This window comes from Orycteropus afer, unplaced genomic scaffold (genome assembly GCF_000298275.1).
Source record: "Orycteropus afer afer isolate SDZICR_OR568_19922 unplaced genomic scaffold, OryAfe1.0 scaffold00084, whole genome shotgun sequence".
Classification (NCBI taxonomy): domain Eukaryota; kingdom Metazoa; phylum Chordata; class Mammalia; order Tubulidentata; family Orycteropodidae; genus Orycteropus; species Orycteropus afer.
In genome coordinates, this window is record NW_006921671.1 from 6,328,719 (window position 1) to 6,353,165 (window position 24,447).

Consider the following 24,447-nt stretch of genomic DNA (forward strand, 5'->3'; position numbering starts at 1 on the left):
TATTTCGCTCAGCATAATGTCCTCCAAGTTCATCCACGTTATGCGGTGTTTTGCAGATTCTACATTATTCTTTAGCATTGCATAGTATTCCATTGTGTGAATGTACCATTGGCATATACTTTTAAGGTGTAATTGTACAACCATGTTTAGAGCATCTCATTTTAATTACTCACAAAAAGCTTATTTTTACTTAGCAACCAGAAAAACTAATCTCACAGATGGAGGATTTCTAAAACAACACAAAAAAGATGTAAAATTTAATCAGAAAAGTGCTTACTTTACTCAGTTTTTCAATCTGTTTTTCTAGCTCTTCAACACTTGCTGCTTGATCACCTTCATCCTATGCAAAATGAAATACATCATTTATGTTTTTAAGATTTTATTTACTCAATCAGTAAGTAAATATTTAATAAAAACCTGGTAGAAATGATCTCTATAAACAAATAATCTAGTAAGAAGAGATATAAAACAAATATCAAACGGTAAAAAGTTGTAAAGACCTGTGGTGTAGTAAATTACTTAGTGTGGCTTTTCTACCCATAAGTCTTTATAAACTCCAAGGTGGGATTTGCTATGAGCAACTGAGGAGCTCCTGATTGTAAATGTTACCCATCTGGGTTATTTCTATTGGGCGTGGCACAAGGCAATGTTATGGGAGGCTCACTCTCAGGTGCTTAGAATTCTGTTGTTATGATTGGTTGGTTTGGCCACTCTGCCAAGCTCAAAAAGAGGCCTCCTAGAGGCAGAACTCTCCCTGTCTGCTGGTTGAGGAAGACGTGCTCCTGAAAGAGACATGCACTACTGAAAGAGACACGTGCTGCTGGGAAAGAGATGCAAGAGACACGTGTTGCTGAGTAAGACAGCGAGGGACATGCACTGCTGGGGGAGAGACTGTGAGAGACTTGGCTGAGAGACAGTGGGCTGGGAGAGAGACTGAGTGCTTTTCCTGAACTTGAATTGTAGCCTGGTGCTTCCCTAATAAACCCCGTAATCTGTGGGCTCTGAGTGGCCACTGCAGTGAATTATCGAACCCAGGAGAGAGGTGGTGGGTGCTTTGGGAGGAACGGTTGGAGAAAGGACTGGAGGGAGGCAACATGTCTGGCCTTGCAGTAATAGGCCTTGGGCTATTGATGGTGATTCTGCCTTCCTCTTGTGGAGTTCTAGGAGGTCAGAATATGCAGCCTCCTTGCCCTTTTTGCAGACCTCAAGGAAAACAGAGATTAAGGACCATGAAGTTCAAGGGAAGGTGAGAATATTTCTGATGGGAATCTATACCAGAAGAGGCTATATAGAAGAAGTTATATTTCAATAAGCTGCTAAAGAATGCTTAGGATTTTATTAGAGAAATGAGGGCAGGGTATTCCAGGAAGAATTGAACATATCTTGAAATAAAAGATGCATGATGAGGTAAGGCGGCAGATGATGCAAAAATGAATTCTGGGCTAGACTGAGAAGAGCTGTAAATGTTTGGCAATGGTTGATATGATCCTTCAAGGGAGATTAAACATCAAACCCATGCTTTACAGAAATTAAGAGAAAGAGAAGTAGATAAAGGAAATGTATGTGTGGTGTAATGAATTACATGGCATGGCTTTTCTAGCCATAGTCTTTGTAATTCCCACTTTGCCGTGAGCAACTGAGTAGCTGCTTGCTAAGGTCATCCACCTGGGGCAGCATGAAGTATCCAGGGAAGTTTGTTCTCTCTCAGGTGTGTAGAACTCTGATGTTAGGACTGGTTGGTTTCGCCATTCTGCCAGGCCCAAAATGAAGCCAGCCAGAGGCAAAAGGAATCTCTCTCTCTCACTGTTGGTTAAGACACGCAGCTGAGGGACAGCGGCAGTGAACCAAGAGGCATGAGACAGAGCGGTAGGCTCACCTGGCCCACAGAGGCAGAGGCCAGGGTGGGAAGCCAAGGGCCAGAGCAGTGTGTCTAAGGACACAGCAGAGAAGAGACTGTCCTGACTGAAGAACTGTATCCTGAGCACGTTCCTGAACTTGAATTGAATCGTAGCCTGTTGCTTCCCTAATAAACTCCATAATCTGTGAGTTCTGTGTGGCCACTGCAGTGAATTATCGAACCCAGCAGACAGGTGGTAGGTGCCGTGAGAGGGATGGGTGGTGTTAAGGTTGGTAAGAGGTCTGGAGGGTGGTGGCATGTCTGGCCGCTAAGAACAGGCCTTGGGCTGCTGATGGTGATTCTGTCTTCCTTTTGGGGAGTTAGAAGAGGTTGGAAGATGTCACCTTCATGCCCCTCAAGCAGTATTTAAGAGATGTCAGCTAGAACTGATAAGTTGTGGCAACTCATGGATATGGGTCAGGGAGGGGTGAGAGAAATGAAGGAAGGAATAAGTTATGATTTTAACTTATTTTAAACCTGGGAGACCAGAAAAATATACTAGTACTAGTAACTGAATTGGAGCTCTGGTAGCGTGGTGCCTAAGGTACTTGACTGCTAACCAGAAGGCTGGCAGTTCAAACTTACCAGCCACTCCTTGGAAAAAAGGTTCGGCAATCTAATTCCCTAGTGATACTGTCTTGGAAGGAGCTCTGGTAGCATAGTGCCTAAGGCACTTGACTGCTAACTAGAAGGCTGGCGGTTCAAACCCACCAGTCACTCCTCGGAACGAAGGTTGGGCAATCCTACTTCTGTAGTGATACTGTCTCGGAAACCCAAGGAGGGGTGTCGCTATGAGTTGGGGCCGACTCGACGGCATATAACAACAACAACAACTGTCTTGGAAACCCAAGGAGGGACTGTTATGAGTTGGGTCCGACCTGACGGCATATAATAACAACAACATTAACTGAATAAGTCATTTTTGAAGATAAGTTGAGTGAAGAAGATAAATTGTATTTTAAATACACAGAGTTTTAGAATCACACTAACTTCATAAAATGGAAAGTTTGCATATGAGATTTTCATTCTGGAAAATACAAATGGGAAAATGAACACAAATTCTATGTTTCAAAGGGAGAGCATGAAGTAATAAAAAACTACAGCTCTGACTGGGGACACAATGGTTGGTACTAGACAGAATGGGAGAAAAATACAGAGAACTCAAATTCTTATTAAAAAAAAAAAAAGAAAAAAAGCCAGACAAACTGGAATAGTAGAGAACAGAGGATTCCCTGAGACTATCATTGTGAGACACTTTTTAAACCTAGAACCGAACCTATCCTCCAAGATCACCTTTTTTGTGAAATAGCAAAGGGGCACACTAAATAAAGGATATTACCCATAAGATTGATGCCCTTCTTAAAAACCATCAGTATGAGACCAAAGGTCAACAATTTCTTAAAAGCAAAGATGAGAAGAAGATATTCAAACAGAGTACTAGAAAGGAAACAATACAATTAAGGAAAATGCTAATACAGTGTTTTAAATGTAAGTAATGTCACTGAAAATTTGTGTGGCAACTGTCAAATTTGCTGTGTAAACTTCTACCAGAAACTCAATAAAAATCATTTTTTAAAAAAAGAAAATACACAAACTTTTTGAATCTCAGCTGCACATCGGCAAATTACTTAATATTTCTAGGGCTGTTTTCTTATTTGTAAATTGGCAATAAAATTATAACATGGAATTGTTGTGAGGACTAAGTAAGAACAGATCTGAAAGCACAGAGTTCCTTGTATATAAAAGGTGAATAAGATTAGTTTTCTTCTTTCTGAAAATTGTTTTCAATAAGAAAGTGTGTCACACCTTAAAACAAAACAAAACAAAACAAAAAAACCAAACTCACTGCCTTCGGGTTGTTTCTGACTCATAATGACCCCTCCCTTGGGTTTCCAAGGCAGCATCTCTATGGAAGTAGATTGCCCAATCTTCATTCTGAGGAGTGGCTGATGGGTTTGAACCGCTAGCCTTCTGGTTAGGAGTCAAATGCTTTAGGGACTATGCCACCAGAGTTCCCAGTGTTACATCTTAAATTTAAAAAATAAGAACTTGGTTTTAATGCTCATTTTCCATGTTGTTGTTGTTGGGTCGAGTCAGACCCAACTCATAGCAACCGCTCCTTGGGTTTCCGAGGTGGTATCACTACGGAAATAGATTGCCCAACCTTCCTTCCGAGGAGTGTCTCGTGGGTTTGAAGTGTCAGCATTCTGGTTAGCAGTCAAATGCCTTAGGCACTACACTACCAGAGCACCTTTAAAAAAGCCACACTGCCACCAACCAGTATGATCATCTACCCAATCAGCTAAATTTAGTAACAGGAAGACTAAAAACAGTTTTACCATTATCTGTCATTAATACACATTTTACCCAAATTTAAAGGACTAAGTTATGAAGGCACTTAGACATAGTATATCCAGTATTATACATTTGGGATTAAAAGAAACCTTAAAAGAGAAAAGACGTAACAACACTTAAATCTCGACTCTCAAATGGATATTTACCTATATGATTCTACAGTGATCTTTTGATCAGCAGGATAAATGTTTGATAATTTGCTGATACGAAAGAAAAATTCAGTGTTTGAAATATATCAGATTAGCCATATCTCAGCCAAAATAATTAACTTCCATTTTTAAGATTCCTCTATGACAAGAAAGAAATGTCTACTAAAGTTTTAACTATAATTTTTAGAGCTAGGAGGGAACTTGGAAGAGTAGAAAGAAAGGCAACAATGACAACAGAATTAGGAACATAAATCTACGTGGTCATAGTTATTCAAGATTTCACCACCAAAGGAAAAGGCCATTACACGCCTTTGTATATCATAGTTGAATTGTACACACAACCCTTACATGACAAGTTGGGAGTTTAAAGCTCAAGCAGCTCAACACGAACCTATGTATTATGGAAATACTCCATCTGTTTAAGGAATAAAGAGTAAGGAGAGGAGGGAATCATTTTTGAGACAAAGGACTATGAGTATTCAAGGGCAATGTTTTCTAACTGAAGGGAGTTACACGGATCTTGGAATCCTAGCGGTGCAGTGGTTAAAGTGCTCGGCTGCTAGTCAAGAAGTTGGCTGTTAAAACTGACTAACCACTCCACAGGAGAAAGATGTATTGTACACAGCCTTAGAAATCCTATAGGGAAGTTCTACTCTGTCCAACAGATTCACTGTGAGTTGGAATTGACTTAATTGTAAGAGGTACCTGGATCTCAATGGAAAGGCTTCGTGTAATTAATCATTTAAAAAGTATAACTATTGACAATCCATCTATACCTTAGGCAAGAGCCCAAACCTATTTCTAGAGGAATAATGTGCCTTTCTTATTTATCAAGTTCATTAAGTAGTCAGTATTTTATTTATTTATGAAATTGATGGTTGGCTACCAGTTCTTCACTATAATTAATAACTCAAATCATTTAAAAATGTTAATTTGGCTTGTTGTTAGATGACGTTGAGTTGGTTCTTATTCATAGTGACCTCATGTACAACAGAAAGAAACACTGCCCAGTTTTGCACCATCCTCACAATCATTGCTATGTTTTGAGCCCACTGTGGTAGCCATTGTCAATCCATCTTGCTGAAGGTCTTCCTTTTTTTTTTTTTTTGCTGACTCTCTAGTTTACCAAAAGAGGTCTGGTGGCATTAGTGCCTAAGGCATCTGACTGCTAACCAGAAGGCTGGCAGTTTCAAACCCACCAGCCACTCTGCAGAAGGAAGACTGGGGATCCTACTTCCGTAAAGATTTACTGCTTCGGAAACCCAAAGGGGGTTGCTATGAGTTGGAATTAACTTGATGGCAGTGAGTTTGTTTTTTGGTTTTCTACTTTACCAAGCATGATGTCCTTCTCCAGGGACTGATTCCTCCTGATAACTTGTCCGAAGGACATGGGATGAAGTCCTGCCATCCTTGCTTCTAGGAAGCATTCTGGCTGTACTTTTTCCAAGACAGATTTATTCATTCTTCTGGCCCATCCACTACCATTGAGTCGAATCCAACTCATAGCAACCCTATAGGACATAGTAGAACTGCCCTGTAGGGTTCCCAAGGCTGTAAGTCTTTACAGAAGCAGACTGCCTCATTTTTCTCCCACAGAGTGGCTGGTGGGTTTCAAATGCTAACCTTTTGATTAGCACCTGAATGCTTTAACCACGGCACCACCAGCACTCCTTATCCTTCTGGAAGTCCATGGTATACTCAATATATTTCACCAACACCATAACTCAAAGGCATCAGTTCTTCTTTGGACTTGCTTATTCATTGTCCAGCTTTCGTGTGCACATGTAGTGACTGAAAATACCATGGCTAGGGCCAGGCACACCTTAGTTCTCAATGTGATATCTTTGCTTTTTTAACACTTTAAAAAGATCTTTTGCAGTGGGTTTGCCCAATGCAATATACAATTTGATTTCTTGATTGCTGCTTCCATGGGTGTTGATCGTGGATACAAGCAAAATGGAATCCTTGACACATTGGCTTATTAGTTTCTAAAGTATTTATTATTTTAAAAAGTTTTTAAATTGCTCTCTCACATTAATGACAAGGTACAAATTTGCCAAGATTTTGATCAATAAAATACTATCTATTGATTCTATAATTGAAGACCCATAGAAAGGTAAAATACTACTTTAAATAACACATCTGCTTTAAGAAATACTAATACAGATTTTCAAATAGTCTATTTGTAAAGATAAAATGTACAGTTTGCTAATTCTCCATGTGAAGAAAGAAGGTAGGTGAAACAATTTTTGCTAGTAATATCTAATTTAGTGGGATAGCAGAATACACTGAAACTCTAATTAGGGTTGTCAAATTTATGAGATTACAGTTTAAAACAATTTATAATATTCATTCCTGAAAGGGATACTAATTCTCTAAAAAGGTGATTAATTCTGGTTAAAAAGGTTTAATGTCCACTATGGGAATAACTCTATCTGTTAAAGGAAGCAGATTGTTTATAAATGGTATCTTTTGTTTGTAAAATTACATTTCTGATGCCCAAATTACAGGCCCCTTCACATTATTTGTCACAAGATGAAAAGTGTATGATCAAGTGGTTTCAAAAGTACCAAATAATGAAATTATTTCTGCAAGGAAGTTCACATTGGTACTCCCTTAAAAGAAGTTCACCGTAGTGATTTTTTTTGTTACTCTAGTTTACAACATAACATTTGGGACGGGGCAGATGAATGAGAACACTTTGTGTTTATAAATTTTTACTTAATAAAGAGAGTTGGGTAGCATACACTCTCTTTTAAGTTCTCCTATATTATAATAAAGATTTAGCCATAAATTTGATTCAGTAATCTATCATTTGGTAAAGTAGAAGGTCAGCAAAAAAAGAGGAAGACCCTCAACAAGATAGGCTGACACAGGGGCTACAGCGATGGGCTCAGATAAAGCAAGGATGGTGAGGATGGTGCAGGCCCGGCCAGTGTTTCGTTCTGTTGTACATGAGCTCACTATGAGTCAGAGCTGACTTGACAACATCTAACAACAACAACAACAATTTATCATTGGTCCTGACTGGGTATTATTCTCACAGATCTCATCAATAAATTCAGACCTCTAAGCTTTCTTTTTCCACTTCTCCAGTACCACTGAATTGATAAGGAAAAGAGCTCTTTCTAAACTTCCTTAGCTACACTACACTCCTGGCATTTAGGGCAAAAGGAACAGTTGGCTGCATAGTGTGTCAAGTGACATTCGGCAGTCCTATCAATATTTTTAGCACTTTTTCTCATAGAAAGGTTAAGTCCAACATTTATATACCCTTTATACAGTCCTACTTCAATGGCTTATGGTAGCTGTTCCCTAAAAACACCGGCACACATACACAACACAACTCCTCTATGGTCTTGCCCTCCCTTTGGCCTTCTCTTCAAGGCTAGTCCTTCACTTTGTTCAAAACTCCTCCAATATCTGTAGGGACTTCATACTATTAATTATCCTCTTTATCGCTTTAATTTTCAACCTCCCAGTCTCATTTTAGGAGCTCTGGTGGAGTAGTGCCTAAGGCATTTGACTGCTAACCAGAAGGCTGTCAGTTCAAACCTACCAGCCACTCCTCGGAAGGAAGGTTGGGCAATCTACTTCTGTAGTGATACCGTCTAAGAAACCCAAAGAGGGGTCGTATGGGTTGGGTCTGACTCAACAGCTGTGTGTTGTGTCTCATTTTATTGCTTCTTTCCCTTAAACCAAAAATAATCTCTATACTTATACATCAGAAATATCCTTGACTCTTTGTCTTCCCCTAGCTACTATACTTTCGTCTGATGCAAAATGCTTGAAATAATCATTTCTGTTTTCTCACTTTCTATTTTTCTCAACCTATTATATCCTGGCTTCTGCTCCTATCCCCCTAATGAAAAAGCACTGATAAAGGTTACTACTTGAACAATTTCTCTTAGAAAGATCAGCACAAGGCGAGTCCCCATGAGGGGGAGGTTAAAGATGTTCCAAATGTCCAAACTACTGTGCCACTCCATCATTTCAGACATTAACTCGTCTTCTTCTCAGTAATCTCCCTGTCTCAGGGTTCTGTGTTTCGCTGTAACACTTCACAGAACTCACAGACACCCAAGGGATCATCTCATGTAGTGGTGGAGGAGGCTGGCAGGCTGGCAAGTCCCAGGTTTGTAAGTAGGTCTGGAGGATCCTCCCAATTCTTAGGGTTTGACAAACCTCAATGAGCAGATTAGATGACTGCTGCTGTCTCAAATCCAGGGGTGAGATGATGATGAGCCAAAACACAGAACCAGAGCAAGAGGAGGGTGACCTTTCCAGAGGATTCATAGGTATACCCTCAAGGAAGCTAAGGGTGGTGATTTGAGTTACACCTGCCAGCAAGGCAGGACTCAAGATAAATCCCACCTGTGCTGCTCCAAAAAAAAAATTACCAAGTGGATGGCTTTAACAATCAGCAGCCACTGAGTTGCTCATAGCAAATGCCACCACAGAGCAATTACCAGTCATTATATGGTATAACTGCCCAGCCAAGTTGGCCCAGCTGCCCAGTCAAGTTGACATCGACCTTAACTACCACACCACCCCAAACAGGCATGGATAATAGGATTTACAATATATCACAAAATGGAGAACAATGGCTAGAAGGGCCACAGCAAGCAACTCACCATAGTTACCAATGAATTCTATGTTTCCAAATACAACAAACATTTTTAGTCCTCATCACACTGATCTCTATTGCTTTAACACTGTTATCACTTCCTCCTTTTTGAAACGTCACTTTTCTTGATTTCTTATATATACAGGAAAAAAGTTAACATAGTAGGGCTGACTGCTATCCTTTGATAGCTCTGCTTACAAGGTTGGCTCTTTGTTGGCATCTGGGAACTTGAATCTTGGAAGGGTTCCCAGCACCCTAACTATTAAGATTAACCCTTTGGACTTAAACTCTTCATGCAAACAATGTAATTTATGCTGAACATCTTTTATTCTTTTGGGAACCTGGAATTTTTGCACATATCATACACAGGATGCCTACATGAGCTGCCCCAAATAAAAACCCTGGCTCTGAGTGTCTAATGAGCTTCCCTGGTAGAAAACATTACATGCCTGTTGTCATAACTTCATGGCAAGGGAAATTAATCCCAGCCTGTGTGATGCTATGGGAAGGACTCTTCAACATTGCACCTGATTCCTCTGAACTTCTTTCCATGCACTTTTTCCCTTTGCTGATGTTGCTTTGTATTCACTAATAAATCATAACCATAAGTACAACTACATGTTAAATCCTGTAAATCCTTCTAGTGAATCATCGATCCTAGAGCTGGTCTTGGCCCTCTGACTCACTACAGAAGTTTCCTACCTCTCTGACTGTTCCTTCTTGAACAAGAATCTGTGTGGGTTTCCCTTAAATGTGGATGTTTCCTGAGGTTCCAACCTTGGTCTAATATTCTATTTACTAAATCAATCCCCCTGTGCAAATTCATTCATCTTCCTAATTTTACACTCTCACCTATGTGCTAATAACTTCTAAATCTATATTTTCAAAACAGAACTCTTCTTTGTGCTTCCTATTCTTATATTCAACCATTGCTGAACTTTGCTTAGGGTTTTCAAACTCAACATGTCCAAATAAACCTATTATCTTTTCCTATCTCCAAATATCTGTTCCCTATCTCCAATCATCTATTTATTTTATTTCTCCTATATTCCCTATCTGAGTTAATGGCAACAAGAACATGTAGTCTCCCAAGTCAGATAGATGGGAATAAATCCTACCTCTCTACCAACCCACACAACTCATCTTCAAGTCCTGCCCACTCTTCCTCTTAAATACTGTTGAATTATTTCCTCTTTCTTCATCCAACTAGCACTGCTCCAATTTTAGACAGCTCACATCCAACCTAAATTATTGCAGTATCTCTTGACTGATGTCCCCACTTCTGTTAGTGCCGGATCCAAATCTATTTCTACCTTTCAAAGAATTGCCAGAGTGAGCCACCTAAACACATTTGACCAAGTCATTCCTGGGCGTATAACTCTTCAATGGCTTCCTATCACCTAAAAAGCATAAAATTCTAGCTCATCATTGTTGTGTATGAAGCTCTCTAATAACTCTGAACCACTTGTAATTCTGTTAAAACACAATATAGTTCATTTTTCATGCTGTTTCCTCTGCACGGAACATTCTTCCCTAAATTTCTCCCCAGGTAAACAATCAGCCTAGCTTGTAGCCAGAAAGCTTTTGTAGGGCTTTATTTCTCAGAAAGGCTAAATGCCCTTCTTTTGTACCTGGCTAGTACATTATAAATATCCCTATCAAAGCAGTTATACATTAGTACATTATCATGTATTGAATTGTATCCCCCAAATATATGTGTCAACTTGGATAGGCCATGATTTTCAATGGTTTGACAGTTATGTAATGATGTAATTTGTCAGCTATGAAATGATGTACTCATCCTCCATAAAGTGATCTGATGTAATCAGCCAATCAGTTCTAAGGGGATTAGGGTAGGGTGCACACCCTTACTTAGATCACAGCCCTTAATCTGATGTAAGGGGAGTTGCCCTGGGTTGTGGCTGCATCACATTTTATTTTACAAAAGATAAAAAGAGGGATAAGTGAGCAGAGGAGGAAGGACCTGACTACCATCAAGAAAGAAGAGCCAGCAGTGGTGCATGTCCTTTGGACCCAGGGTCTCTGCACTTAGAACTTCCTAGATCCAGGGGAAGATGGATAACAAGACACCTGGATATCTCCAAGGGATGCTAGGGCCAAAGATATTGAAAGGAGACAGGGGGACCTTCCTCCAGAGCTCAAAGACAAGAGAAAGCTTTTTCCTAGAGCCAGTGCCCTGAATTCAGACTTCCAGCCTCCTAGACTGTGAGAAGGAGCTCTGGTAGTGTAGTGAGGCACTTGACTGCTAACCAGAAGGCTGGTGGTTCAAATCCACCAGCCACTCCTTGGAAGGAAGGTTGGGCAATCTACTTCCATAGTGATACTGCCTCGGAAACCCAAGGAAGGGTTGCTATGAGTTGGGTCTGACTTGACGGCACATAACAACAACAACAGACCGTCAAATAATAAATGTCATTGCGTTAAAGTTATCTACTTGTGGTATTTCTATTATAGCAGCACTAGATAACTATGACATACATTATGTTTCCTTTTGCAATTCTTCAGTGAGACTGTATATTGAGAGCAGACTTTCGGTGCCTTACTAATTTTTGATTGAAAGAACCTAGGGCTGGAAACTAGTGATAGAAAAGTACATCAGTATCAATAAACCTGACACTTTTAAGGGCACAAAGTATGGTAAAAATGTAAGATAGTCCGTTAATAGAATGAAAGAAAATATCTGAAATTAAGTATCTACATAATCTTTGGAGAATTCTCAAGTACTTATATAGAAAGAAAAACTTAACTTCTTTTATTCAATGTAAGCACTTTCTATGTGTAGGTATTCTATTGAGTATTTATTTAAACATCACAAAAACATTATGAGATAGATGTTGTAATAGTCATTTTTCAAATAAAGGAAAAAAGATAAGTGTCAAAAACAAAATTCAAATTCATGTCCATTTAACGCCAAAGTCAATATTACTTTTCAATATGTTACTCAGTTTTTTAGCTATTAAAATCAACCTAAATTTGATTACCTCATCTTCACAGATATCTGTCTTTTTTCCTTTTTTGTCTTCTTTATCTTCTTCATCCTCATCATCTTCATCAGCTTGGTCGTCACTATCATCATCATCATCATCATCATAATCACTGTCTCCTCCCTTTCTTCTTCGCTTGCGTCCTGGAGTGGGTGTGCCCAAGGGATGTTGTTCCTCCCCAAGATCAATGCCACCTGAAGCATCTCTTTTGCCTGTTTTCTTGGCATGAATGATTCTGAGCCTATAAAGATGGAAAAAATCATGATTATGGAAGAAGACCTTCTTCACACACTTTTTAAAGAGCGTAACATGAGTTTTAAGCAAAAATATCTTATGGTATTTCTCCCATATTAAGCAGCAAATCAGTAACAATACAAATTAGAATTAGTAAAATTAAAGAAATATGTTTATATAAATTATAGAATGTGTTAAATTTTAAGAGTTATTCTACATATTCTCTTTGGAATTATACCACATCAAAAAAATAAAACTTAGAAAGCTAAAAAGATTAACTCTAGTAATGGCCAAGTGATAATTTCTGATTCCGTGTTATGAGACTGAATACATTTCAATTCAAATTTCTAAAGAGAAACTATCCTCTTATCCTCCTAGCATGGAAGTTGAGTAATTTCAGCATTATACTTCCTGGCAGGAAGCTAATTAAGTTTTATGTTGAATAAGGTTAACTATATTAGACTCTCTTCAAAAGCAAAACTTTAATTAGAAAGCAATTAAGAAAAAAAGTGGTAGTTCCAAACAGATTTTATTCATGACGAAACAATATGAAGCAACAAAAATCTTAAAAATGTGATTGCTTGACTTTTTTGAAAGAAGATAAACTGACTTTCTTCTAAGTTTGAAGAAAGCTCAGTACAAGCTCAATGAATCTCAATGTATCTTTTGTGCATTGCAAATTCTCGACCCAACCTTTATTAGGAGCTCTGGTAGCGCAGTGCCTGAGGCACTTGACTGCTAACCAGAAGGCTGGCAGTTCAAACCTACCTTCCTCAGAAGGAAGGTTGGGCAATATACTTCCATAGTGATTCTACCTCGGAAACCCAAGGAGGGCTCGCTATGAGTTGGGTGCGACTCGACGGCATATAACAACAACAACAACAACATTTATTAATTTCGTAGAATTCTACTCTAATGACCTTTTCTAATTCTTACATAAATAAAGTTTAATTTCTACCTTTGCAATTTATATATTTTACTGAGGAACTTGACAAAGGGGAAACAGTATGTTAATTTTAATAAAACAGGACACTTACTTGCGAAGTTTACCTTCTACCACCCACTTATCTCTCCTCAAGTTTGACATATAATCAATGTTCTTGTCGATTTCACTGCCAATGCACAAATTTATTAGAAGACATAGATTAATCCCAATTAAGCCAATGCATTTTTGAAATAAAAATGATTCAAATGATCTTGTGTGTATATACATATGTATATGCTTGTGTTTATACATACATATACGTATATGTTGAAAAATTATAACTTCTTCAATGAATACAACATTGGTATTATTAAAAAATTTATATTGGTTTTCTACCGTAAAGCAAGAAGGAAAATACTCACCAATTGCCTCAGAATTATAGCTTTCTAAGTTTTGGTTTGCATATATATATATATATATATATATATATATATATATATTATATCTGATAATTTCCAAACCATAGCAGTAAATAAGAATATACATGAATATTTACATAAGTACACACAATATATACATACAATATATATGTATATAATGTCCAAACAGAAATTGAGAATATTAGGCTCTTTGGAGAGTACATTTCTTCTTCTAAGGTAGAAGTCATATGTACTCTTTACACTGAATTTGTGTGTTTTAATACAAGTGCCACTCAGTATTACCATTTGGTGTCATATGTTCATGAAATTGTAAAACTTAAATACTATCACATTTTGGGAGGGACTGCCAATGAATAACAAAAACAAATGAAAAACCATTTAATATAATATCATAGCTAAGATATACACAAGAAAACTTAAAATGTTCAGAAATGGTAGAAATGGCTGCCTCTGAATATTTAGATTTACCCTCTTCCTAGAAAGATAAAAGACTAAATGGAACATAATTAAAATCTTTAAATAATAAAAACCAAGAACAATGTGAACATGAATTTGTTCACCAAATCTTAAAATTCTAGAATGAAGGACTTACTTTGAATCTTAAGTGAGACCGAATACTTTTTAGAAAGTCCTGATAAACTAATAATGTAAAATTGCATTAGCATATAATAAAATAAAAAGTAGCTGGATAGCTCTATGAACAGCTACTAAGGAAAATCAGGTATTTCTCTGTTCTCGAAAGAGTTCAAGGAAAGAAAACTTCTGGATTTTATGATAGTGCTGGATTTGGGCAACATAGCAAAGAAAAAAAATACTTTTCCAGTATAATAAAGAATCAAATTATTAAATAAACAAAACAGGTTACCAAGATTATATTAAAAAAAAACCAAACTCACTGCCGTCGAGTCGGATCCGACTCATAGCAACCCTTCCTTGGGTTCCCAAGGCAGTATTACTATGGAAGTAGATTGCCCAACCTTCCTTCCAAGGAGTGGCTGGTGGGTTTGAACCACCAGACTTCTGGTTAGCAGTCAAATGCCTTAGGCACTATGCCACCAGAGCTCCTGAGATTATATACAGTATGATCCAATTTTCTTTTCAAAAGACTGCAAAGAAATATACATTAAAATAGTTATTAGTCATCATTTCTGAATGGTGAGATTAAGTGTAATTCTAATTTTCTTCTTTGTGCTAGTCTGTAACTTACATATTTTTAATACTTTATATAACTTTGTGAGTGTAGAAATTAAAAACAGAAAGCAATCACCAGGAAAGACTGGGCATATGCTTACCTCACTACACTCTTGCTACACGCTAGTTCATTGATCAGAAAAGCCAGCACTGAGGCTTTCTGTGCTGGAGTGTGAGCCTGAAATGCTTTGGTCTTCAGGCTTTCAGTAAGCTCAGTTTGTCCACAGTGGGCTTCCATAAAAATCTGCAAAATCTCAGAAACATTGTCTCGATTCACACCAACATTCAGCAAATGATCTCCAAGAGCTGTTTTGGCCTATAAAAATTTGGTATTTTTATCAGTATTGATCATAACAACTTATTCATAACGTAAAAACAGTAAGATTTTAAAATAATGGTATTATATGGTTTACATATTACTACAAGAATTTTATTTATACATTTGATGAAGTGAAGATTAAAACAGGTAACAAGTGGTAGAAAAGTACTCAAATACATTTATCTTTTGGTTTCTTCTTTATAACCTTGGTTAAAAGTCAGGCAGCAAAAGAGTAAGTATACTCATGTGTAGCAGAAGTTATAAATCATCTATCCCAACTTTTCTGACAACAGAAATTTTCCCCAAGGTCATGAAGTTAAAATGCACTACTATTGATGTTGTGTTTTCTGACTTTATGGTGTCATGGATTTCATTGGCTGGTCCAATACAGGTGCACCTACAAGCTTTTTTCTCTACAATATTATCTAGAGCAAAGCTGACTGGAATATGTATGTTAATAGGAATTAAGATAAATCTGAATTTATGGAGCATCCACTGAGCAATACAGAGTCTAATGTGCTGGTTTGTAGGTGACTTGATTGCTGTTAAGTGCCACTGAGTTTGCTCCAACTCATAGCAACACTATGTACAAAAGAGCCAAACACTGCCCAGTCCTGTGCCATCCTCACAATATTTGCTATGCTTGAGCCCATTATCACAGCCACTATATCAATCCATCTCACTCAGGCTCTTCCCCTTTATCACTGACTCTCTACTTTACTGAGCATGATATCATTCTCCAGGGACTGGTCCCTTCTGACAACATGACCAAAGGATGTGAGATGGTCTGGCCATTCTTGCTTCTAAGGAGCATTCTGAATGTGTTCCTTCCAAGACAGGTTTGTTCATCCTTCTGACAGCCCATGATATTTTCCTTATTCTTCCCAAATGTCACAATTCAAATGCATCAATTGTTCTTTTGTCTTCCTTATTACTGTCCAGCTTTCATATGCATATGAGGCGACTGAAAATACCAGGTCTTAGATCAGGCACCACCTTTGTCTTCAAAGTGACATATTTGCTCTTTAACACTTCAGAGAGGTCTTTTGCAGCAGATTTGCCCAGTACAATACACCAACTGATTCTTGACTGCTGTTTCCATGGACGCTGATTGTGGATTCAAGTAAAATGAAATCTCTGACAACTTCAGTCTTTTCTCCATTTATCGTGATGTTGCTTATTGGTCCAGTTATGAGGATTTTTGTTTTATGTTGAGATGTAATCCATACTGAAGGTTGTAGTCCCTGATCTTCACTAGTAAGTACTTCAAGTCTTCACTTTCAGCAAGCAAGGGTGTGCCATCTGCATATTGCAGGTTGTTAATGAGTCTTCCTCTAATTCTGATGTTGTGATCTTCTTCATACAGTCCAGTTTCTTGGGTTATTTGCTCAACCTATAGATTGAATAAGTATGGTGAAAGGATACAACCATGATGCACACTTTTCTGGATTTTAAACCAGTCAGTATCCCCTTGTTCTGTTAAAAAACTGCCTCTTGGTCTATGTACAGATTCCTCATGAACACAATTAAGTGTTCTGGAATTCCCATTCTTTGCAATGTTATCTATAACTTGTTATGATCCATACAGATGAATGCCTTTTCACAGTCAATAAAACACAAGAATTCTTTGCTTTTAGCCAAGAATCATCTGACATCAGCAATGATATCCCCTGTTCCCTCTTTCCAATCCAGCTTGAATTTACGGCAGTTCCTTATCAATATACTGCTGCAATCATTTTTGAATTATCTTCAGCAAAATTTTACTTGTGTGTGACAGTAATGATATTGTTTGATAATTTCCACATTCTCTTGGCTCACCTTTCTTTGGAATGGGCATAAATTTGGGTCTCTTCCAGTTGGTTAATCACTATGATTAACTGGAGCTAATCAAGGCACTGAAGCTGAAGAAAATTAAAATAAGTTTACAAGAGCCAAAACACAACCTTGATTATATCTCACCTGAATTTAGAGACCATCTGAAGAATAGATTTCACACATTATATGCAATAACTAATGACCAGATGACATGCGGGATGACATCAAGAATATCATACATGAAGAAAGCAGAAGCAGCTGTCTTCCAAAATTTTCTGGCATAAATGAGTGTGCTTCTCCAGTGTTGCATCTGTTTGTTGAAACATCTCAGTGGGTATTTCATCAATTCCTGAAGCCTTGTTTTTCACCAATTCCTTCAGTGCAGCTTGGACGTCTTCCTTCAATACCACTGGTTCTTGATCATATGTCACCTCCTGAAATGGATGAATGCTGACATTTCTTTTTGGTACAGTGACTACTGTGTATTTCTTCCATCTTCTTTTCATGCTTCCTCCATTGTTTAATATCTTGCCCTTAGAATATTTCAATATTGCAACTCAAGGCTTGAATTTTTCCTTCACTTCTTTCAGCTTGAGAAATGCTGAGCGAGTTCTTCCTTTTTGGTTTTCTAATTCCAGTTCTTCGCACATTTCATTATAGTACTTTACATTGTCTTCTTGGGCTACTCATTGAAATCTTCTGTTCAGCTCTTTTATCTCATCATTTATTCCATTTGCTGTAGGTACTCTCCACTCAAGAGCAAGGTTCAGAGTGTCCTCTGACACCCATTTTAGTCTTTTCTTCCTTTCCTATCTTTTTAACGACCTTCTGTTTTCTTTAAGTATGATGTTCTTGATGTCATCCCACAAGTTGTCTGGTTGTTAGTTATTGGATATAATGTGTGAAATCTATTCTTCAAATGGTCTCTAAGTTCAGGTGAGATATAATCAAGGTTGTATTTTGGCTCTTGTGAACTTGTTTGAATTTTCTTCAGCTTCAGTGCCTTGATTAGCCCCAGTTAATAACAGTGATTCAGAGAACAAAGTATAATATCAAAAGGCACAAGGAATTTCTAATTGTTTTATGAATTATGAGTTCTCTGGTTTTGTTGAATACCACATGAGTATTTCCTCAAACCGATTAGGCCTTTGCCTAAAGTTAAGAAGTTCTTGGGTATAGCCCATGTTCCTTAGGTTTTATAAATTGGTTTTCCTAGGTCTGTATCAAATGTAAGCAGAAGGAAATCCACATTTAACTTTGTGAGACATTATGTGGAAATAATTGGATCAGTCTACACAGTCTTTTGCTAATATTCTAAAGCTAGCTATCAATGCACTGACAGTAAGTATGTTAAGTTGTTTTGTTTTTTTTTTTAAATATTTGTTTTTTTTACCTTGTATCCTGTAATTAGACCTGGATCACATACAGCAGCTGAGAGGAGCCTCACAAGCAAGTCTTGTACTTCACCCATGCTGTCCCCTATATTTAGCAATCCCTCTTGAAGAACACTGAGGTTTGGAACATCAATATTCACATCAAAGCCCAAAACTTTACCAAAGTTTCGTAAGAACTGCACCACCATGAGACAGTCTGAAAATGTACTTCCAGAGAGAACAAGTCCTGGAATACGAGGCAACTCTGGCAAAGGCTGGAAACAAAACATAAAAATAAATTTTAAAAATTTAAAGGTCCATGATTGTCTGAATTAAAATAAGCGCTATCTTTCTTTCTCTTATACCAGTGGCTTTCCCTCTGGACGGTAAATTCCCTGGAGACATTTCTGCAACCCCCCATAGTATTGAGCATAGGGTCTTGAACACAAATAACTATTAAAAATTTTGGATGAACTCAATATGAATTTAGATCTCTGCAAAAGAGAATACTAATTTTAATTAACTGACATATTGATAAAACAAAGATTAAGTAACTGAAGCAAAAGTTAAATTACATAGAAGAAATAAACATTTCAACACTAATTTACCACGGACATACTTAGTAGGGTATGTGCACTGTTCTCTTCTAATGATGTAGACTGATTTATAATTCACACCTTTTTCACAGCTCAGAAACTAACACACATCTGTGGGCTGTACAGTTGGAGATAATGTGGCTAATGAATGCGGATATATTACTAGGCCTACATAATCAGAGCCTATGATCCTGAACATGAACCAGTTATAATGCAACCCACAGTCTTTAGGTTTTCTTTTATTTAGTGAAACATTAACATTGGGTTTCAATATTAAATATAAAAAGAGCTACCTCTGTTCAAATATGTTCACTTATTAACTTTTCAAATATGTTCACTTTTCAAATATGTTCACATATTAACATTTCAATAACCAGACTGTAGTAGTAGTTTGTCTGCCGCAGACACTTTACAAATACAATAAACAGGTAATCTAAATTAAACTTAGTTTTGACCACAGATAAGACTCAATAAAACTACTTTACATTTTAACTAAAAAAAAAAAAATAGGACTTGTACATATTTCTATTTATATGAATTAGTCCTTGTTCAAGAATGTTCCTCAATCCTGCAATTACTGAAATAACCATTCAAAGCCTTTTTCTACTAATATTGTGTGGAACATGGAATTATGTGTAATAGGTGATACCATACAAATATTTTATGTTTCACTGGAAAAACAGGTAAATGTGCATTTTCTTTTTCCATGTACTATGATATCAGATACATACATTTCCATTCAATTCTAACAATTTATATGAGAAAAGCATGGCTTAAGATGAACTTAAATAGTTGATATTTATATTTTTACAATATATGAGATTTAAATAAAAATAAAAGTAAGAAAATAGAGCTTACTTAGTGTTTTTAAAAATTTGCTCACTATGAGCTTGTTAAATGTATTAACCTATATATAAACAGTCCCTGGGTTAAAAACATCTGACTTACATACACCCATAGTTACTAACCAACACCTGTAAACACTATTATACTAAAAATTTGGGGCACATACAATGGTTTGTAATAACAAATGGGGCACTACTTTGTGACATGTATTAAAACATCATCATCATCATTATTATTGTATTACTATGCTAAAAACGTTTTAGTGTATCTGGTAGTATCTCTTTAAAGTATTTTATTCCAAATACTAAATATTAAGACAAATACTTGACTAACTTGATGTTAGATAGGAACTATACTTGTGTTCATTTATGTACATATTTGACTTAGAGACAGATTATATCATAATCTGGGGATTGCCTGTAGTTATAATGTACTTAAGAAATTTTAAACACCCAGATGACTAAAACTAGTAAGCATATCTTCATTTTTATTTAAAAGCATTTATGCTAATTCAATGGAATATTGATATAATTTAGTCTTTACTACACTCCTCAGAAGGAAGGTTGGGCAATCTACTTCTGTAGTGATACTGCCTCGGAAACCCACGGCGGGGTCGCTATGAGTCGGGTCCAACTCAATGGCAAATAACAACAACAATAACAAGAGTATTAAAAGTCTGCTTTAATCACCTTAGAAAACAGCTTATATAAAATCAAGGGATAATCATTATTTTCATCTGAGGTATATAAGTAAATATGATATATAAGTAAATATACAAGCTACTGACCAAGAATAAGTTATTGTAATAGTTTAATAGAGATGATATGTGTTAATATAATTTCCTAGAAGTATCATCTTCTTAAATATGGTCAAAATAATCGATTTTTACTCAAAGTAGGTGAAATCATGCTGGTTGCCAAGATTATTTTGATCTTTCTAAAAGTCCACTCTTGTGTACTTTAGCAACCTTATATGAAGAACTATGGAAGAGAAAACACACAAGAGCTTTAGTTGTACATAATCTCTTCATTTTCAGGATGATAAACAGTATGGATTCTGGAGTCTAACAAACAGGAGCTTGGATCTAAATTGCCAATTATTAGGTGTGTAATCATAATAATCTCCTTAACCTCTCTGGGTCTCAAGTTTCTTATCTATAAATGAGGATAAATACCAACTTCACAAGGAGCTCTGGTAGCATAGTGCCTAAGGCACTTGACTGCTAACCAGAAGGCTGGTGGTTCAAACCCACCAGCCACTCCTCGGAAGGAAGGGTGGGCAATCTACTTCTGTAGTGATACTGCCTCACCCCAGGAGGGGTCGCTATGAGTCAGGTCCGACTCCACAGCACATAACAACAACAACAACCAACTTCACAGGAATGTGGTAAAGATTTAATGAGAGAATCCATATAAAGCACTTAGCATAGTGCCCAGCATGTAGTAAACATGCTCAAAAAAGGTTGGTTACTATGAGCAAAAAATTGAATGAGGCTATAGATTATAAACCCTAATTTATTCAAGTATTCAAGGGGTGGGGGTGATGGGGACGTTGATCTTTCTGAGCCTGAAGTCCTGTATGAACAAAATGAGACATGGATAGACTATCTATATCTGTAATTCTTCTTTGTAGATTTTCGTAGCATCTCTAATCAAATTAGAAAGTTTGTTAGTGCTCTACTTCTATATTAAGAACTGCCATTCTCAGTACAGGAACTCTAGAGAGGTTAACTGGTGGCCACCTAAAACCAAAAATAACAAATTCACTGCCATCAAGTTGGATGAGACTCATAGCAACCCCTCGTTGGGTTTCCGAGGCAGCATCACTACGGAAGTAGATTGCCCAATCTTCCTTCTGAGGAGTGGCTGGTGGGCTTGAACCACCAGCCTTCTGGTTAGTGGTCAAATGCCTTAGGTACTATGCAACCAGAGCTCCTATGGTGGCCACTTAGGTGAGGCAAACTGACCAAGACTTCGAAATCCACTGCTCTTATTAAAAATGAAAAACTTTCATAATGGTAGCTCTGGTAAAGGAATCAGGTGACATCACAAGGAAAATTAAAAGTTTTTAATGAAATGGTTCACATGATATATAGATTACCTTTTGGTCTGCTAAACACATATCTTCATTAGGCTTCTTTAGTTCCTTTGCTATTTCTAATTCTAATCTTCTTTGCTCTAACTTGCGTTCCTTATTTAATCTCTTCTCATCACGTTTTTCTTGCTTCAACCGTTCTTTTTCCTTAAAGAGAAAATCATGTCCACATATTTTCCTTAATCACTGTATTTTTTAAAAATTCTAGTTAAAATTTAAAGGTGATCAAAGTATTACTATTTCTGTGAACAGAGTACAGACTTTCTCTTCGGAGGTTTAGGAATAAACCTGGAATTATGTGGAAAGAGTTACTTATTTTGCTCTTTTCACTATTTTTACCTCCTGAATGTCAAATTAATCTTATGACTATATATACATTTAATATCAATATTAGATACAACTCAGATTATTATTTTAAATGTATTCAAACTGTTCCCAGGTTTATAATGTGGGAATAAAACATGTATTAATAAAAACAGGTACAGGCAGTCCCCAGGTTATGAATGCGATCTGTTCCTAAGTGTGTCTTTAAGTCAAATTTATAGTTAAGTCAAAACAGGTGCATGTGGTTCTTATTTAGCCTTCCTTCAGTGCAAGAAAATGCTCAAAGCCTTTTCAATTATTGAAAAGCTGCATGTGCAGCAAATGAAGGTGACTGGAATGAAGAATTTGTTGTGACTAGGAATAGGGGTTGGTTCAATTGTTTCAATGTGAGAGCAAATTTATATAACGTTAAAAGGCAAGTAGGAGCTGTCCCTAAGTCAGACTTCATAACCTGGGGATTGCTTATATATAAACTGCACAGAGGTAACTACATATTTTAAAAAATAAAGCTAAATAGTATTAATAAAGTTTTGCACAGGTCCAGGACGCAAGGCATTATTTACACCAGGGAAGGAGAAGCAACATGTTTGAATTTGCAAAAGCAGTTATTTCAAAGTGAATTAGCCATTCTTAAGACAGCAGCTGTGATGAAATAAAAATATTAGTATTTACCACCATAAACTACATGTAAGAGAATATTACATGGGTTCTGAAAGCAATTTCAAAAGTATTTAAAACAATATCTAGAGTAGTGGCAACAATATGGAAATAATTGTTCTTGTTGTAAGGGGTGAGGTTCTGTCTGAAGAGGAAGTTAAGAGACTTTCTATTATAAAAAAGGTAATATGACTTTATTATCATACCTCAAACAAACATAACAGTAGAATTACCAGCCAATTCTAACCTATTATCCTCACAGACCCTGCACATTACTAATGGATGTAGTTTTGCGAGGCCTAGCTTTGGCCATTCTTCCCTTGATTAAAAAGCTTTCCATTTTCTATCAAAAAAAAAAAAAAAAAAAGATGAAAGTCTTTACTTTTTAATTTGAACTCTTTTCTTCTCCAATTTTATTACTCACTTCAATCTTCCACGTGGATTTAGTCAAACTATTTGCTATTCCTGATAAACATGTCATTTTTTTACTTTCTTATATTGGACCACCCTGGTCAGGAAGGTCATTAATTCCATCTTACGTATCTAAATCCTAATTAAACACTACTTCCACTTCATTCTCACCACTTGCCTGTCAGTTTATCGTACTGTGGTGACTTGTGCATTGTTGTGAAGCTGGAGGCCATGACACCAATAGTTCAAATACCAGCAGGGTCACCCATGGTGGACAGATTTCAGTGGAGCTTCCAGACTAAGATAGACTAAGAAGAATGGAGGGGCCATCCACTTCTCAAAGAACTGGCCAGTGAAAATCTATGAATAACAATGAAACACTGTCTGATACAATGCTTGATGATAAATCCTCAGGTTGGAAGGCACTGAAAATACAACTGGGGAAGAACTGCCTCCTCAAAGTAGAGTCAACCTTAATGATGTAAATGGAGTAAAGTTTTTGGAACCTACATTTGCTGATAGGGCAACATCCATTAATGGAATGTATGAAGTATGAATCTAGGAAAATTGGAAATGGTCAAAAATGAATTGGAACACATAAAGATTGATATCCCAGGCATTAGTGAGTTGAAATGGACTTGTTTGGGCCATTTTGAATCAGACAATCATATGATCTTCTATGCTGGGAATGACAAATTGAAGAGGAGTGGCAGCCATTCATTGTTCAAAGAATGTCTCAAGATCTATCCTGAAGTACAATGCCGTTAGTGATAGGATAACATCCATACGACTATAAGGAAGACCAGTTAATATTAATATTGTTCAAATTTACACACCAACCACTAAAGCCAAAGATTCGGAAATTGAAGATTTTTAGCAACTTCTGCAGTCTGAAATTGGCGAAACACGCAATCAAGATGTATCGATTATTGCTGGAGATTGGAAAGTGAAAGTCAGAAACAAAGAATCACCGGTAGCTAGAAAATAAGGTCTTGGTGATAGAAATGACTTCAGAGATTACATGATAGAATATGGCAGACCAATGACTTATTCACTACAAATACATTTTGTCAACAGCATAAACAGTGGCTATATTTATGGACTTTGCCAGGTGGAATGCACAGGAACCAGATCAACTACATCTGTGCAAAGAAACCATGTAGAAGCTCAATATCTTCAGACAAAACAA

The 24,447-nt window shown here is 36.9% G+C and overlaps 1 protein-coding gene across 1 annotated transcript in view; it reads right to left on the minus strand.

The window, feature by feature from the left end:
* BAZ2B (bromodomain adjacent to zinc finger domain 2B) overlaps window positions 1-24,447 on the minus strand; it is a 240,788-nt gene that overhangs the window by 39,990 nt on the left and 176,351 nt on the right. The window contains exons 20-25 of the mRNA XM_042781069.1: window positions 21,873-22,013; window positions 18,351-18,605; window positions 14,925-15,139; window positions 13,305-13,379; window positions 12,031-12,274; window positions 278-340 (exon numbers count right to left, since the gene is read on the minus strand). Coding sequence (XP_042637003.1) covers window positions 278-340; window positions 12,031-12,274; window positions 13,305-13,379; window positions 14,925-15,139; window positions 18,351-18,605; window positions 21,873-22,013 — 993 coding nt within the window. The remainder of the gene's footprint in view (window positions 1-277; window positions 341-12,030; window positions 12,275-13,304; window positions 13,380-14,924; window positions 15,140-18,350; window positions 18,606-21,872; window positions 22,014-24,447) is intronic.